This window comes from Chiloscyllium plagiosum, chromosome 12 (assembly GCF_004010195.1).
Source record: "Chiloscyllium plagiosum isolate BGI_BamShark_2017 chromosome 12, ASM401019v2, whole genome shotgun sequence".
NCBI lineage: Eukaryota > Metazoa > Chordata > Chondrichthyes > Orectolobiformes > Hemiscylliidae > Chiloscyllium > Chiloscyllium plagiosum.
The window spans coordinates 40,686,848-40,704,552 of NC_057721.1; the positions used below are offsets into that span (position 1 = coordinate 40,686,848).

A 17,705-nucleotide genomic window follows, 5' to 3' on the forward strand; every position below is an offset into this window, starting at 1 on the left:
AATGTCATGCTTTGTTTGTATTTCAGTAGAATTACCAAGACAGAAAGGTTTTCTTCAAAGCAAGTGCAAAAGCAGCCAAAAAGTATTTTTGTTACTTAATTTTTTTCATAAAAGAAGAATCTCCATTTAATTTGTATACTGCTTGGTGACACTGTGAAATCTGGGCCTTCTATCATTGTACAAAAATTGTTTCTCTTCATAAACCTGGTACACCATCCGGTGTTGACTTTGAAATCTGCAATGACTAATTATTTTAAAGCAAAATACTGTTCATCCTGGAAGTCTGAAACAGTTGCAGAAAATGCTGAAGCAACTCAGCGGGTCTGTGTAGAAAGAAACAGATTTAACAGTGTGAGTCCAGTATGACTCTTCTTCTGAACTTCTGAATTTTTCTTCTGTCAATGTCATTTCATTATCCCAATACCTGGATATATCCAGGTTTAGACTGAAAAATGACAAGTAATATTTGCCCTACACAAATGCCATGCAGTGACCATCTCCAAGAAGAGAGAATCTGAGCACTACCCCTTGACATTCAATGACATTACCATCACTGAATACCCCACTACCAGCATCCTGGGGGGTTACTACTGACAAGAAAATAAACTGGACTAGCAAAATATAAATACAGTGGCTACAAAGCAGGTCAGAGATAAGGAATACTGAAGCAAGTAACTGACTTGCATATTCACCATCTACAAGGCACAAGTGATGGAATACTCCCCACTTGCCTGGATGGCGGCATCTCCAACAACGCTCAAGAAGCTTGACTCCAGCCAGGACACAACAGTCCACATGACTGGCACCACATTCTCAAACATCCACTTCTTCCACCACCAATGCTCAGTAGCAGCAGTGCGTACTATCTACAAGATGATACTTCAGAAATTCACCAAAAAGCTTGAGACAGCACCTTCCAAACCCATGACCAATTCCACCTCGAAGGATAAGGGGAGCAGATTCATGGGTACACCACGTTCTGCTAGTACCCCTCCAAGCCACTCGTCATCCTGACTTGGAGATATTTATTATCGCTCCTTCAGTGTCACTAGGCCAAAATCATGAGATTCCCTCCCTAATGCGATTGTGCATCTAACTTCAACACACAGACTGCTGTGGTTCAAGAAGGCAGCTCAACGCCACCTTCACAAGGAAAAATAGGGATAGGCAATAAATGCTGGCCCAGCCAGCGATACTCCCATGCCACGAGTAGAATTAAAAAAAACACTATGAGCTTGTATTTACTGTGATAACCTTAACAATGCCTTTTGAAAATCGAAGTAAAATACTGATTCCCCTTTATCCACAGTGCGTATTACTTCTACAACGAACTCAAATACAGGGTATATTGGTTAAACATGATTTCACTTTCACATGTTGACTCTGCCTGATTATCTTGCACTTATCTAAACACCCTGCTATAATGTATAATATCTTCCTTTTACTGACGTGTAGCTAACTTGCCTGTAGTTTCCTCATGTCTGATTCACTCCCTTTTTACTGAAGAAATTACATTCACTACTTTCCAATTTTGTTTTTAATTCATTCTGGGATGAGGGCATTGCTGGAACAAAACCAGGAACATTTATTGCCCATCCCTAATTTCTCAGAGGGCAATTAAAAGCCAACCACATTGCTGAAAGCCTAGAGTCACAAGCAGGTTAGACCAGGTAAGGATGGCAGCTTCCTTCCCTAAAGGAGATTAGTGAACTGAATGGCTTTTTCTGATAATCAACAATGGATTCATAATCATCATGAGACCCTTCATTCCAGATTTTTATTGAATTCAAATTCCACTATCTGCTATGACCGGAGTTGGAACTGCCTCCCCAGAACATCACCTGGTCCTCTAGATTAAGAGTCCAGCAGTAATACCACTAGGTCATCACCTTCCCAATTTAATGGAACCTCACCAGAATCTCAGAAATTTAGGAAAATTAAAACCAACACATCAACTCTCCCACTAACCAATTCTTTTAAGTACCTAAGAATGAATGAATGAATGAAAGAAATAATGAATGATTTACTTATTGTCACATATACTAATGCAGATACAATGAAAATTATTCTGTCATCATAATCTGGCGCCATTTTGAGGTACTGAAGAAAAGAAAGAAAGTACTTAAATTGAGTTTGTGTTCTTTGGCAGGGGTCCCAAATATGTCTCCAGACCTTATGCAAGGTCTCTGCAAGGTCCCTTCTCCAGGCTAACTGCAGCCAGGGGTCCCCACTCCACCAGCACTACAACCGACTCCTCACCACCAATTCCAAGAGTCCATGCATAGGGCCTACAAAACCAGAAGTGCCCACTCCAGTTACCACTCCAACCTCCCTTGTTGGAGTGGGAACAGGAGTTGAAGTGTTTAGCCATGGGGTGGTGTCCCAGAGATGTTGTCTGAAACAATCTGCAAGTAGGCATCCTGTCTCCCCAATGTAGAGGAGACCACATCGGGTGCAATGGATACAGTAGATGACATTGATGGAGGTACAGGTAAATTTCTGTTGGACAGGGAAAGATCCTTTGGGTCCTTGGTGAGTGATGTCGCAACTCCCCCTCCCACTCCATCAGGGACATGCAGGTCCTGGGCCTCCTCCATCACCAAACCCTTACCACCTGACGCCTGGGAGGAAGAACGCTTCATATTTCCACCTTGGGACCCTGCAATCACACAGGATCAATGTGGATTTCCCCAGTTTCCTCTGCCCACATTATCCCAGTCCCAAGCCTCTAACTCAGCACTGCCCTCCTGACCTGTCCATCACCTTTCCCATCTATCCGCTCTATCCTCCTCTCTGACCTATCACCTTCATCTACCTATTGCATTCTCAGCTACCTTCCCCCAAACCCCACCCCCCACTTCCGTTTATCTCTCAGGCCCCCCGGCCCACAAGCCTCATTCCTGAAGAAGGGCTTATGCCCAAAACATCAATTCTCCTGCTCCTCAGATGCTGCCTGACTTGCTGTGCTTTTTCAACACCATACTCTTACCTTTGATTTGACAGTATGCCGTCAAGAAAGAACAGTAGGTATACAGCATTGCTCATGTTCAAGTTGTCAAGACTGCAAAGCAAACAAGTGATTGTATAAAGTCAGAATTCACACAATACCAGGTTATTGTGCTACGGGTTTATTTGAAATCACAAGCTTTCAGAGTGCTGTTCCTTTGTCAGGTGAAGTGGAAGGAAGCACATAGGCACATAATTTATAGGCAGAGAGATAATGGCAAGATATTCCAGGTAACTAAGAGCATCAAAAGATAAGTACAAATGGTGTGAGTGGAATGTCGACAGGCTGAATAACACATCTTTGCAGGTGATCAAAAGTGTTAAACAATGTGATTAAAGTGTCAACAGCTGAATAGCAAGTGAAAGGATGACCTATGATCTGATTTATGAAGGCAGAGAGATAATTACAAAAAAATCAAAAATTAGATGGTGCCAGAGTCAAACCTAATGGCTGGAATAACATGATAGGTATAAGAGTCACATGATGACGGTCCAACCAAGGTAACAAGTAATCCAAAACTGTACAAACTAATTAAGATAGAGAGATAATAAGTTATCCAGGTGATGGTGTCAAAACAGGATACTAAGGAAGATTTCACAAACACAGAAGTGTGGTGAGGTTACATGTAGCATGACATGAACCCAAATTCATGGTGCAGGCTGTCCTCATGTTTACAGAACTTGACTATCAGTTTCTGTTCAGCGATTCTGTGTTGCTGTGTACCTTAAAGGCCACCTTGGAGGGTACTTACCCAAAGATTGGAGGCTGAAGGTCCTTGATCATTGAAGTATTCCCTGACTGGGAGGGAACTCTCCTGCCTGGCGGCAGGGTGGCACAGTGGTTAGCACTGCTGCCTCACAGCGCCAGAGACCCGGGTTCAATTCCCGCCTCAGGCGACTGACTGTGTGGAGTTTGCACATTCTCCCCGTGTCTACGTGGGTTTCCTCCGGGTGCTCCGGTTTCCTCCCACAGTCCAAAAATGTGCAGATCAGGTGAATTGGCCATACTAAATTGCCTGTAGTGTTAGGTGCAGGGGTAAATGTAGGGGAATGGGTCTGGGTGGGTTGTGCTTCAGCGGGTCGGTGTGGACTTGTTGGGCCGAAGGGCCTGTTTCCACACTGTAAGTAATCTAATCTAATCTAATTGTTGTGTGCAGTCCGTTCATTTGTTGTTGAAGTAGAATCTGTGTGGTCTCACTGATATACCATGCTCAAGGCATCCTTTTCTGCAGGGTATGAGGTAGACAACATTGGCCGAGTCGCATGAGTACGTACCGTGTACGTGATGGGTAGTGTTCCTACTTGTGAGGGTGGTGTTCCCTCAGCACATCTGGACCAGTCGAATAGGAGCATTCCTTGTCACAATGGACATTTCCGCACTCTATGACAGCAGCCCTCACAACGATGGCATCCCTCCGACAGCATCAGTACTCAATACCAACAACTGCCAATTCCTGGATGTCATCTTACAACTCATCTGCTTCATCCTTGACCACAATGTCTCCCACCTTCAACAACCAGCTCTTCATCTAGACACACGGAACAGTGCGTCCACTTCTCCTGACAAAGGAGCCGCACTCTGAAAGCTTGTGATTTCAAATAAACCCCTAGGAGTATAACCTGGTATCATGTGACTTCTGATTTTATACAATTACTTGTTTGTTTTGCAATCTTGACAACTTTAGTATGAACAATGCTGTATACCTGCTATCCTTTCTTGATGGTACACTGTCATTTCAGAGGGGAGAGTTGATGGGAATGCTGTACACACCAGTAAGGTAGTAACCTTGTTAGTTTGTGTTGACTTCACACTGACACAGGAACTCAATCTCGGATAGTCTACTATTCTATTATTCCGTCAGTGAATAAGTTTGTACCGAAAATAGGTAATAAGTAAATAGAGTTTGGATTTTAGAGTGAAAAATTGAGGGTAAAGTTATATGCATGATACATGAAAAATTAAAATGGTTCATAATTACAACTACTGGACCCTGGCAGAGTGTATCCACTGGTCACATCTCTGGATAACCCAATCAATATTCTGCCCCTAGGTGTTACAAGGCAGCGAGTTGTAGACTTAATATGCGTTGCTTACCTGAGAAAGAATGAGTGAGCTATATTTCCCGCATTAAGAATACCATTAAAGAAGTAGAAGATAAATATGTTTTTTCTCTCTAGGGCACAAGTGTTTAAATTACAAAATAAAAACCAAAAACACTGTGGATGCTGTAAATCGGAAGCAAGAACAGAAGTTGTTGGAAAAGCTCAGCACGTCTGGCAGCATCTGTGAAGAGAAATCAGAGCTAACGTTTCAATCCTTCCTCGGGAACATTAACTCTGATTTCTCTTCACAGATGCTGCCAGAGCTGTTGAACTTTTCCAGCAACTTCTGTTTTTGTTTCTGTTTAAATTACAAAATGTATAGATTTTAACCTTATTCTAAATGATCTGCTTAAACAATTGCACATTACAATATAATTACTTTTAATAAGTTATTTGTGGGCAACTCCATACTATAAAGGTAACAATAAGAAAATAAAAGAAAGAACCAAAATAAGGTATAACCTACTTCATTTGCATTCTTTTCCATGTAATTGAAAGTATACTCGTCAGCATCTACCAGACAAAAATAGTTCCCAAAGAGGCAGAGCCTCGCTCCAATGAACAGATCCTGTTGAGTATAGTACTTAGATGGTTCACTCTTAAAAAGTTCTTGGCCAGGTATTTTCATTTTCATTCTTTCTAAAAATTTACCACCAGGAATACCTGTAGGAATAATACATATATTTAGAACACCACGACTTCAAACATACACAAATTGGCCCAGATTTTCACCATGCTGAAGCCTCTTCTAAGTGACAAGTATTGCAGTGGGATTGGCGTCTGCAACTTGGAGTATAGAGATTAGGCCTACAAAGAAAAATAACATCTTAGTGCAATACCTATGGATAGCCCATCATCCATCTGGAGAGCTGAGGTGCCTCTGAAGCTATTGTTCCAAGACACCTCAGAATTGGGGTCAAAGATCACTTTGAGGAGCTGAAGGTGCTGTCTTTGATTATCAACAGTGGAGAAAATTGTTTATGAAAGCTGTATAACCTCCATTGGACTGTATAATTTGTGAAGATTGGTAACACCTGTCAATTTTGTCTTATGAATCAAGGTTCTTTTCTCAAGAAAGTCCAGTCTGCAGTGGAATCTTAGAATCCTAACAGTGAGGAAGCAGGCCATTTGGCCCATCGCATTCACAGTGACCGTCCGAACAGCATCCCACCCAGTGGGATGTAGAACCTCAAGTAATAAAAAATAATTTGTTCTCCTGTTAGCTTGGGTCCTTATGGATATTAGCTGAGTTGGAATCATAAGTGAAGGGGGATAGGGTGGTGCATGGAAGTAGGCACTGTCGGCATAGGGATTATTAGGGACCATTGAGGACGGGCTTTAGTTTACATGGATTAACATTGATGGAATTTGGGAGTGTGTGGAAGTGAGGGAGAATAAGGGAGCTGTTAGAGCTGAGGACTGGAGGAATATTTCATATTTTAGTATTTTATTTCAATTATTAGTCACAGTGCAGGAGCTCTGAGGCCAGCTTACTACACAGTCTGCCTCAGGAACTGGCAACGTCCTCAGCTCTTCCTGGGTCATTTGGCCTATCTTCCAATACAGCCCACCTCCCATGGACTGCAAATAGGAAGGACAGTGGCTAAGTTCGAGTTTGTGGAGCCAGGATTTCTCCCATCTCTGTATCTGATCCAGGAATGAAAATTGGGGCCAATGTGATAACCTTTTAAATATGTAATATAGATTTGTAATGAATAAATAATCAAGGGATATATTCATAGATATTGTGAACAAATAAATAGGGAATGAAACTGACCGACCACTTGGCGCCAGAAATGACAAAAGGAAATGTTGTCCAGTCGGCCCCGCAAAGTGCTCCTTACTAATGTAGAGTCATTCACAGAAGAGGTTCTTTGGCCCATCAGATCTGTGCTGACCTATGAACATTGATCTCACTTTGCAGTACTTGGCCCATAGCCTTGAAAGTTACAGCATTCCAATTGTTCATCCATGTACTTTTTAGAGGTTTCATGCCTCAATTGCCCTCCCAGGGCAGTGCATTCCAGATTCCCATCATTCTCTTGGTGTTTTCACATCTTTCCTCAAATTTCCTCCTGCCTTTCATCCTAAAATTTTGCCCCTCATTATTGACCCTTCAACTAAGGGGAAGAGCTGCTTCCTATCCACCCTGTCTATGCCCCTCATAATTTTATACATCTCAATCAGGTCCTCCCTCAGCCGTAAAGAAAACAACCTGAGCCTATCCAGACCCTCTTCATAGCTAAAATACTCCAACCCACCCTGGTGAATCCCCTCTGCACTCAATCCCATCCCTCCTATAGTGTGGTGATCAGAACTGCACACAGTGCTCCTGCTGAAGCCTAACCAAAGCTTTGTACAACTGGGGTCTCATGCCAAAATTAGGAAAGCTATCACACAGACTTGTCAAGCAACAATCTGACCATCATATACCCAGAATCATACCTTATTCACAACATCACAGACAATACCATTACCATTCCTGGATATGTCCTGTATGACCAGCAGAATAGAGGTAGCAGAGGTAGCACAACCATGATGTGCACTTAGAAGGTAGCTGCCCTAATAGGCCTCAACATTGACTCCAGAACCCATGAAGTCAGAAGACATCAGGCAAAACATGGGCGAAGAAATCTCTTACTAATTACCATATATCACACCCCTCACCCAGTACCCAAATCAGTACTCCTCCATGTTGAGAAACACTTGGAGGAAGCACTGAAGATGGCAACAGCACACACAATACTGTGGGTGAGGGACTTCAAGGTCCACCACCAAGAGTGGCTCGGTAGTAGCACCAATGAATGAGTTGGTCGAGTCCTACAGAACATAGCTGTCAGACAGCACCTATGACAGGATGTGAGGCAACCAACAAGAGGGAAAAACACACTTGACCTCATCCTCACCAATCTGACAGCCACAGATCATCTGTTTATGACAATTTTGGTAAGAGTGACCACTGCCTAAACCTTGTAGAGACAAAGTCCTGCCTTCATTGTGTTATGTGACACTATCATCATGCTAAATGGGACAGACGTTGAAGGTATTTATCAATTCAAGACTGGGCATCCATGAGGCATTTTGGGCCATCAAAGCAGCAAAATTGTACCGCAATACAATCTGCAACTTCATGGGCACATATCCCCCACTCAACTATTACCATCAAGACAAGGAATCAATCCTGGTTCAGTGGTAGAGTGCAGGAAGGCAAGCCAGGAGCAGCACCAGGCATACCTAAAAATGAGATGTCAACCTTAATACAATGCAAATATACTGCATTATAGGAAGGATGGGCTTGCTCTGAAGGAGGTGCCGAGGAGACTCACCAAGATGTTGCCTGGGATGGAGCACTTTAGCCATGAAGAGGGGTTGGATAGACTTGGATTACTTTTTTTGGAGCAGTGAAAGTCGAGGGGGTATCTGGTAGAGGTGTATAATATTATGAGGAAAGAGTTAATAGAAACCAGAAAGGGAATGGGATCATGACTATCTCCAAATGCCTCTCTAACTCGTACACCATTCTTATTTGGAACTATATTGCCATCAATCATTGTCATTAGGTCAAAGTCCTGGAACTGCTCTCTTATAGCACGATGCGAGTATCTATACCACACAAATTGTGGTTATTCAAGAAGGCAGCTAACCACAAGGGAATCTAGTAAAGGACAATAAATGCTGGTCTTGCTAGCACTCTTTGCATTTCATGAATAATGAAGATCAAAGTACAGATAGAGGAAGCGACTCAGATCTGCAACAAGATTTACAGCACTTGAGTGGACTATACAGTCTGACTATAGAATCCTCTGTATTAAAAGTTTACCTGAATTTGGAACAGGAGGTTCAAAAACAGCAATGGTGTCATCACTCAGAAAATATGAAATCACAAATTTCCGTTCACTGTTGATTGGATCATCTGTAATCAGTCTGGCACTGAACCGGAGCACGTTGCTTTCCAATCCCTGTCTAAAAAAAGGAAATTCCCGATCAGACACTGAACGATTCATTATTGATGGTATTTTCTATAACATAAATTATGTTAGATATATAATACAATACACAAGTATTAGCATCAATAAGAATTAAGCAAAAAAAATGCTGGACCGTACATAAAAAAGAAAATTAGTAAAAGGAAACTGTAAAGGATAATTTTTTTAAAAAAAAGGATTGAAACATTTGTAATGAAGAGGGAAATCTATGGATGATGGAATACAACATAAATTTTAAAAACACCTTTGCTGCAGAGTGTGATAGTACAAATGGCAAAAGGAGAAGTGTATCAGTTCTGCAGAATAACTCTAGGTAAGAAAATACTTTGAAAAACTGGTGGAACACCAAGTAGAAAAGGCATTGGATCCTGCTAGCCTGCATCCTGGAACTCATTGGTGTCATAGCGGAATAACATGAAATGCAAAATTTTCTAAATATTTCAGGATATAGAAGTGGTGTAGGAATTAAACATTGTCTATGTAAATACCTCTCTTCAGAAAAAGACAAATCAGCTATCGATATACCACCAAACATAATGTCAGTTGTGAACAAGTTCTGGAAGACCATTACATAGGTTAAAACTAACATTCTCTGAAATAGACATATACTATTTGATGAGAGTCACAATAGGTTTGTCAAAAAGGGAAGTATTGTCTGATAACTTTAATAATTTTGAGGAAGTGAGAGAAGATATTAATTAAGAAAATGCAAAAATTAAGAATTTTTGAAAGTTGCTTGATAAGAAAATGAAACTGTTTTTGATAAAATTAAGGGACAGCACATCAAAGGAGATAGAAAGCTGGTTAATGAATACTAAAAAACAGACTAAGTTGGTGTTTCTGAGAGTAGATAAATATAAACAGATAGATATAGAAGCCTGCCTCATTGGCATAAAGTGGATATATAAGAGTGCAATATGGGGGTGTTTGGGCAAGGGGGCTGGTGGTGAAGGGCAGGCTGAATCTGGATCGTGTTTTTGGAAACTGTACTTTTCATATTGGTAAAGCTTACTCCATAATAATTCCATGTGTCTGCCTGAAACAGACTTACACAAATACAGGGCCTGATGACTATTTTGGATTTCCTTTGTAAATTTTGATTGTGCATAACATCAGCATGTGCTGGGCATCAACACGATGCCTGAAATTTGTCCAAATGTAGCACCTTAATTTTCACAATTAAGTTCATTTCCTAAACATTCTTACTTTTTTTATATACAACTCACATCAGTAATGAATATACAAGACCAGAAAGCAACTGCGGATGCATAAAGTCATTTAATTGGACAAATGCTTATTCCATTCACGTAGAAAACCCTGACAAACCTCCACCACTGCATAAGAAAAATTCAAATGATTCTGGATACTGACATAACTGAAACATAAATGGACCGTTGAAGTGTGCAATAAAATCCATAAAGAAGAACATTAAAAATAAGAAAAATGTGGGAGAAAATTTATTTGCATCAGGCTACTTTATTGATATCATTGAAGAACAGTTTGTGGGTTGTGCAAACAGTGCTCCATGTGCTTGCTGTAGAATTGCTTTGAATACATTTTTCTACCTTGATTTTTAAGATTTATATGATTATGTTGCCAGGGTTGGAACTATAGGGAGAAATTGAATAGGTTTGGGCTGTTTTCCTTGGAGCTTCAGAGGCTGAGGGGTGACCTTATAGAACATAGAACATAGAACAATCCAGCACAGAACAGGCCCTTCGGCCCACGATGTTGTGCCGAACATTTGTCCTAGCTTAAGCACCCATCCATGTACCTATCCAATTGCCACTTAAAGTTCGCCAATGATTCTGACTCTGCCACTCCCACAGGCAGCGCATTCCATGCCCCCACCACTCTCTGGGTAAAGAACCTACCCCTGACATCTCCCCTTATAGAGGTTATAGAGGTTTTAGAGGAATTATAGAGGTTTATAAAATCATGAGGGGAATGGATAGGGTAAATAGACAAGGTGAAAGTGAGGACTGCAGATGCTGGAGATTAGAGTCAAGATTAGAGTGGTGCTGGAAATGCACAGCAGGTGGGGCATCATCCGAAGAGCAGGAAAATCAACGTTTCGGGCAGGAGTCCTTCATCAGGAATGAAGGAATAAAGGAATAAATAGACAAGGTCTTTTCCCTGGTGTGGGGGAGTCCAGAACTAGAGGGCATAGGTTTAGGGTTAGAGGGGAAAGATATAAAAGAGAACTAAGGGGCAACTTTTTCAAGCAGAGGGTAATGCGTGTGTGGAATGGGCTGCCAGAGGAAGTGGTGGAGGCTGGTACAATTGCAACATTTAAATGGCATCTGATAGGTATAAGAATAGGAAGGGTTTAGAGGGATATGCGCCAAGCGCTAACAGGTGGAACTACATTAGGTTGGGGTAACTTGTTTGGCATGGGCGAGTTGAACCGAAGGGTCTGTTTCCGTGCTGTACATCTCTATGACTCTATGAGTTTAATCCATCATCCACAGGAACTCAATATTCTGAGATCTGCCACTATTTTTCTACTGTTCAATGACAGCAAATAAAATACATGTTTGCACAAGCATAAGTTAAAACTTCTCAATTTATTTCATAACAGAAATTAAAAGGATAGAAGCTACAAGCAGTAATTCGGTGTGAGCTCCAAATGATGAAAAAAAACATTTATTGTTCATAAAGTCATTCATTTAGGGGAGGTGATGACCTATTGGTATCATTGCTGGACTATTACTCCACAGACAAAAGTAAAGTTCTGGGGACCTGGGTTCAATAAAAATATGGAATGAAGAGTCTAATGATGACCATGAATCCACTGTTGATTGTTAGAAAAACCAATCTGATACATTTATGTCCTTCACAGAAGGAAACTGCCATCCTTACCTAGCCTGGCCTGCACATGAGTCCAGATCCACAGTAATGGTTGTTGACTCTTAACCTCCCTCTGGGCAATTAGCGATGGACAACAAATACTGGCCTAGCCGGTGATGCTCTCATTCCATGAATGAATAACAAAGATTCTTCTGACAGACCAATGTACAAATGTCTTAGATCATGCAATTAGTTGTATAGCCTCTTATCTTACCTGTCCTTCTCCATGAATTTTATAATATTACGTTGTGGTGCTTTGGGTACCAGACCCAGGGTTGAATTGAATGAGTCCTCCTCTGATCCAAAGCCATTGTATGGAGGGATTTCTCTTTCAAATGTGGTGGTTGATTTTGACTTGTATTTAACTGGTGTGAAGTCCACTGTTAATTCATAAAACAAAAAAACAATTATTAGAAGTAAAATACTGCAAATGCTGAAAATCTGCAATTTTTCCAGTATTTTCTCTTTTCATTTCAGAAACCCTTGTCTGCCTGATTATTACAATCTGAAAAACAATGATGTAGTTCAGCTAATGATACTAAACATATAAAACCAATATTACGCATTCTTTCAGTAAAACAGATGGTTGAAATTTTATTTAAATTCATGGTATGGTTACTTAAAAAGTATATGGATGATTTATTGACGCTAAATTTTAATTTCCAACAAATTACATCAAACAATTGAGTCTATAGACAGTACATGAAAGGACAATTTCCTCCACATTCAGCTAAAGAATTCATATTGACTTTGAAAGTGTCCATTTCTTATTCTTGTAACGTGTACTAATGGACATTACTGTCTTTCTACTGTATTTTTCTTTTATCCACTCATGGGAGATGGGTATTGTTGATTGGCCAGCATTTATTATCCACTCTAGTTATCCTGGAAAAGTTGGTCATGAACTGCCTTCTTGAATTGCTGCATTGCATATGTTGCAAGCAGACGGTCAATACTATTAGCGAGGAATGCCAGAATTTTGACCCAGTGGCAGGGAAGGATCGGCAATATATTTTCCAATCAGGATAGTGAGGCGATTGGAGGGGTACTTGCATGTGGTGGTGTTCCAATGTATCTTCTGCCCTTTTCCTTCCAGGTGGAAGTGGCTGTGGGTTTGGAAGGTGCTGTGTAAGGATCTTTGGTGAATTTATGCAGTAGATAGTACACACTGGTGCTACTGAACTTTCATGGTGGAGAGAGTGGATATTTGTTGATATGATACTAACCAAGTGGACTGCTTTGTTCCGGATGGTGTCAAGCTTCTTGAGTGTTGTTGGAGATGCACTCCTCCAGGCAACCGTGGAGTATTCCATCACACTCCTGTCTTGTACCTTGTAAATGGTTTTGGGAAGTCATAAGGTGAGTTACTCACTGCAGTACCCCTAGCCTCTGACCTGATTTTGTAGCCACTGCATTTATATAGTGAGTGAGGCTGAGTTTCTGGTCAGTGGGAACCCCCCTGGGTGTTGGTAGTGGGGAATTCAGTGATGGTAATGCCATTGATAATGAAGGGGTGGAGGTCTGATTGTCTGTTCTTGGAGATGGCCATTGGCAGGTATTTGTGTGGGGTGAATGTTACTTGCCACTTTTCAGCCCAAGCCTGGATATTGTCCAGATCTTGTTGCTTTTGAGCATGGACTGCATCAGTGTCTGACCAAAGTAACCAAAACAAAAATGCTGAGTTTTACAATCCAATATGTTTAAAACCATATTTAGCCCCAAATCCCCTGGATTCTGCATAATGGTTGGCTGTGCGATCTGGTATTGATCCCAGCAGTGTTTATGAAATCAGTAGGAGGAAATTCCACTTGAACACATGCATCTTTCAAACTGCTGAAAACTCCTGTATCTACTTGTGTAGGGGCAAGAAGAGGGTTAGGAAAATTAATAGAGTGAAGTGAAAAAAGGGTTGTCTATTTGCTTTTCCTGCTCAATGATCGAATTTCCATAGCCCTTGTATGGGTGCATTCTTCAGAACATTGAGAACACCAGTATCTATTTACATAGGAAGAAGACATTAAGGAAGAGTGATCAACTGAGACGACAAAAATGTTGTCTATTTGTCCTTCCAAATGCACCTAGAGTCTTATTAGACTCAATCAAGAGGAATCAATATGCCAATATTAAAAAAAACTTTTAAAACATTCTTAGCTCTTTGGAAGTCCAGACTGATTGCCTGGCCTGCATTTCATCAGTGTGATCCATAGGAACATAGAAAATCCAGTAGGCTATTCAGCCCATCAAGCCTGCTCCACCATTCTCAATAATGGCTAATCATCTTCTCAATGCCATTATCCCATACTATCTCCATATCTCTAATGTTATTAGTCTCCAGAAATCTATTGACTTCTGTTATGAACATGCTCAATGATTGGGTTTACGTAGCCCTATAGGATAGAGAATTCCAAAGATTCAACATCGCTGAGTGAAGAAATTCTTTCTTGTCTCAGTCTTAAATGGCCTACATCTGATCTTGAGATTACGACCCTCCTTGTATAAGCACCAATGAGGGGAAACATCCAATCTGTATCTACCTGATGTCAGACAAGGGGAAAGGGAGGTAAATTTAAATTATGATTGTCTTCCTATTCTTAAGCTTAAGGCAGTAAGATATCGTCTCAGTAGGCTGAGAAGTGTTCCCCAAATGTTTTTTGGAGTTTTTAATCTTAGAAATAAATCCATAGGAAAATCCCTTAAGGAGATATCAAAGATAGGATTTCTTTAATAAAACATTCAAAATACCACAGAATTTCTTTGCTACTTCGTTCACACACACACATGTTCACAAATGGAAGAACAACAGTTACAACTAATACATTTCTTTAAAAATCAGAGGTGTTGGTATTATTTATTTGAATCTAGTGAGCCAATGTCCAATTAGGAGTTTGTCATGTGGTGATCTTTCAGCAGTTCTCCTCCTTACAGCAGAAATGCAGATGGATTGCATCAACGGTACAGTAATATTCCTTGTATTGAGAGAATTAGTCCAGTTTAGTGGGTCAAGTCCAAAATTCTTTCTACAGAGTAAACGTCTGAGAGGGGAAGAGAGATGGAGAGCAGGCATTCTGGTTGTTCAAGCTTGGAACTGCTCTTTTCAGAATGTTAAAACAACAATCAAGTGATAAGCTATAAATTATATTCTTTAACAATCCAACAAATGCAGGTGTGTCATGTGACCCCGTCATTTCTGCTCAGCCATGTATACAGAAACAATGTACTTTGATTGCCCTTACCAATATGGCCATTTTAAGGTGAAGGCACCACCAATGCATCCATTATCTCTGGAGGTACTTTCTTCAACACTCTGGGATGAAGTTAATCTATAGAATTTCCTTAAATGTTAGTCATTGCCTGTGGACTGTCAAATCTTTTTTGTGTACTTTTCCAATCCAACCTGGTCAATTCACCTCATAGTTTCTTTATGCATACCTAGCTTCAGAATGACCTATTTCACATTAAAATGTCAAGTAAAGTTTGATCATATCATGAGCACAATTTCTCAAAGGCTCGTTTACAGCAAAGTTATTAATTAGCTCTTTCTTATTACATCGCACCAAATTCAAAATAGCACAAGCCTTAGCTGGCTCCTCAACACACAGTTCCAGAACCCATCTCATACACACTAGTGGAGTTCATCTCAGCATTAATGCTGACTTGTTTAACCAAATCTGTATGCAAATTGAAGTTTTCCTTTATTACTGGATCACCCACATTAGATGAATCAGATTTCCTGGTTTGTAAGGTGGCCAACATTAATTCAACAACTTGGTGTTCAATAAACATTTCCCAACAATGCTTACTGTCCCTTTCTGTTTCTTAGTTTTACCCAAACTGACTCTGTACCATAATCCTTTAACTGAAGATTCTTTTCTTTCTAATGCATTGATGTCATCTCTTATTTGACTGCAACCACATTCCTTCCTTCCCACCCCCCCTCCCCTTACTATTTGTCTATCCCTCCTAAATGTAATATACCCTTGGCTGTTCAGTTCCTAATCTCAGTCACCCTGGTGGCAATTAAATCATATCCATTAACTCAATTCATTCATTCAAAATCAACCTTTTTGCAAATACTACATCCAACTGTTAATTCAATCATTTTAACATTATTCTCCACTTTGATCCTATTTGACGCTTGTCATAGCTTCATGTGTCTTTGACATTTGCTGATTTCTTTTCAATTCCTTTTTCTTGTTTTGTTCCTCCTGAATCCAAGCTCCTTCTTAGTATCCTAAACCCTTGCCAATCTAGTTTAAAACCTTCCCAACTGCACTAGCAAATCTCCTTGTGGATATATTAGTTCTAATCGGACCAAGTTGTAAACGTCCTTCCTGTACAAGCTCTAACTGCCTCAGAACAAGTCCCACTACCTCAGAAATCTTATGTCCTCTCTCCTACACCAGTTATCCAGCTATGTTCTCAATCACTTAATTCTTCAGTTTCTCCACTCATAATCACATGAGATGAGGAGTAATCCTGAGATAAATGGGGAAAGGCTTTAGAAATTTGAAGTACAAAGGACTTAGGATCCTTTGTTCAGAATTCTCTTAAGGTTAACATGCAGGTTTAGTTATCGGTTGGAGAAGATTTTCAAACAGTAGGAGAGACTAGTTGTCAAGGACACAATCTCAGAGCGAAGGCACAACCCTTTATAACTGAGATGAGGAGAAATTTCTTCAGCCTGAGGATGGCGAATCTGTGGAGCTCATTAGTACAGAAGGCTATGGAGGCCAAGTCATTGAGTGTATTTCAGATGGAGACAGATAGGTTCTTGATTAATAAGGGGATCAGATATTACAGCAGAAGGCAGGAGAATGGAGTTGAGAAACACATCAGACATGATCGAGTGACAGAGGAGACTCAATGGGCCACATGGCCTACTTCGGCTCCTATATCTTATGGTTTTAAAACTACTTTGGGGATCCTCCTTTTCTGTCTGCTTCCAGCTCCCTGAAGTCTGTTTTCAGGACAGCATCCCCTTCCTATCTAAGTTATTCTTACCAACACATTCCACAAATTGTTGGAATTGTTGAACCAGGAGATATCAACAATATTCTGTGACATGCACGATCTTGGCAGCATGAAGGCAACACTCCACAGTGGAGTCATGTTTATAATTGTAGAAATGCCTATCTGCTCCCAAAACTAAAGAATCCTCTATCATTACTGTTATTGCATTTTTCTTCTCCTTCTGTACAGATGACTAACTCAACGACCGTTGACTTGGATCTGACTGCACTCAGAGGCGCCATCACCATCATCAATACCAAAATCGAAAACTGATTTGCAAGCAATATTTTTTCAGGGGATCTCTGTTTTAGCTGCCTTTTTTCTCTTGAACTGTTTGGTGGTCACCCATCATTTTTTTCTGCCTCCACCTCCCTAAGCACACTATCCACATAGTCCTCTGCCTCGTGGAGACACAACATTGACCCCTTCAAACACACCACTTAAATTCTGAAGTGCGAGAGCTCAAGCTTGTGAGGATGGTGACACTTTCTGCCGTTGTGCTCATCTCAGCTACATGATGCATCCATGACTTCCGACATTTTATGGGCCATATGTTCCACCCAGCCAAACTGCCCTGCTATATTTTGACTGTACTAACTGTCTATTACAAGTAGAATAGCTTACCAGTTATTGTGCAACAGTTCCTTTCACAGAACTAGAGTAAGAGTCAAATCTTGAAATAATAAGGAAAGAAAAACACACAAGTACCTTTGCCCTGCTTTACTTAACTTACCAATAACCGAACACATT

At 40.6% G+C, this 17,705-nt stretch overlaps 1 protein-coding gene across 2 annotated transcripts in view; it reads right to left on the bottom strand.

Annotated features, from left to right (window-relative positions):
* efhc2 (EF-hand domain (C-terminal) containing 2) overlaps positions 1–17,705 on the bottom strand; it is a 122,629-nt gene that overhangs the window by 24,053 nt on the left and 80,871 nt on the right. For both annotated transcript variants that reach the window (XM_043700860.1, XM_043700858.1), the window contains 3 exons: positions 12,160–12,325; positions 8,930–9,072; positions 5,576–5,772 (listed from right to left, as the gene is read on the bottom strand). In XM_043700860.1, the coding sequence (XP_043556795.1) occupies positions 5,576–5,772; positions 8,930–9,072; positions 12,160–12,325 (506 nt within the window). The remainder of the gene's footprint in view (positions 1–5,575; positions 5,773–8,929; positions 9,073–12,159; positions 12,326–17,705) is intronic.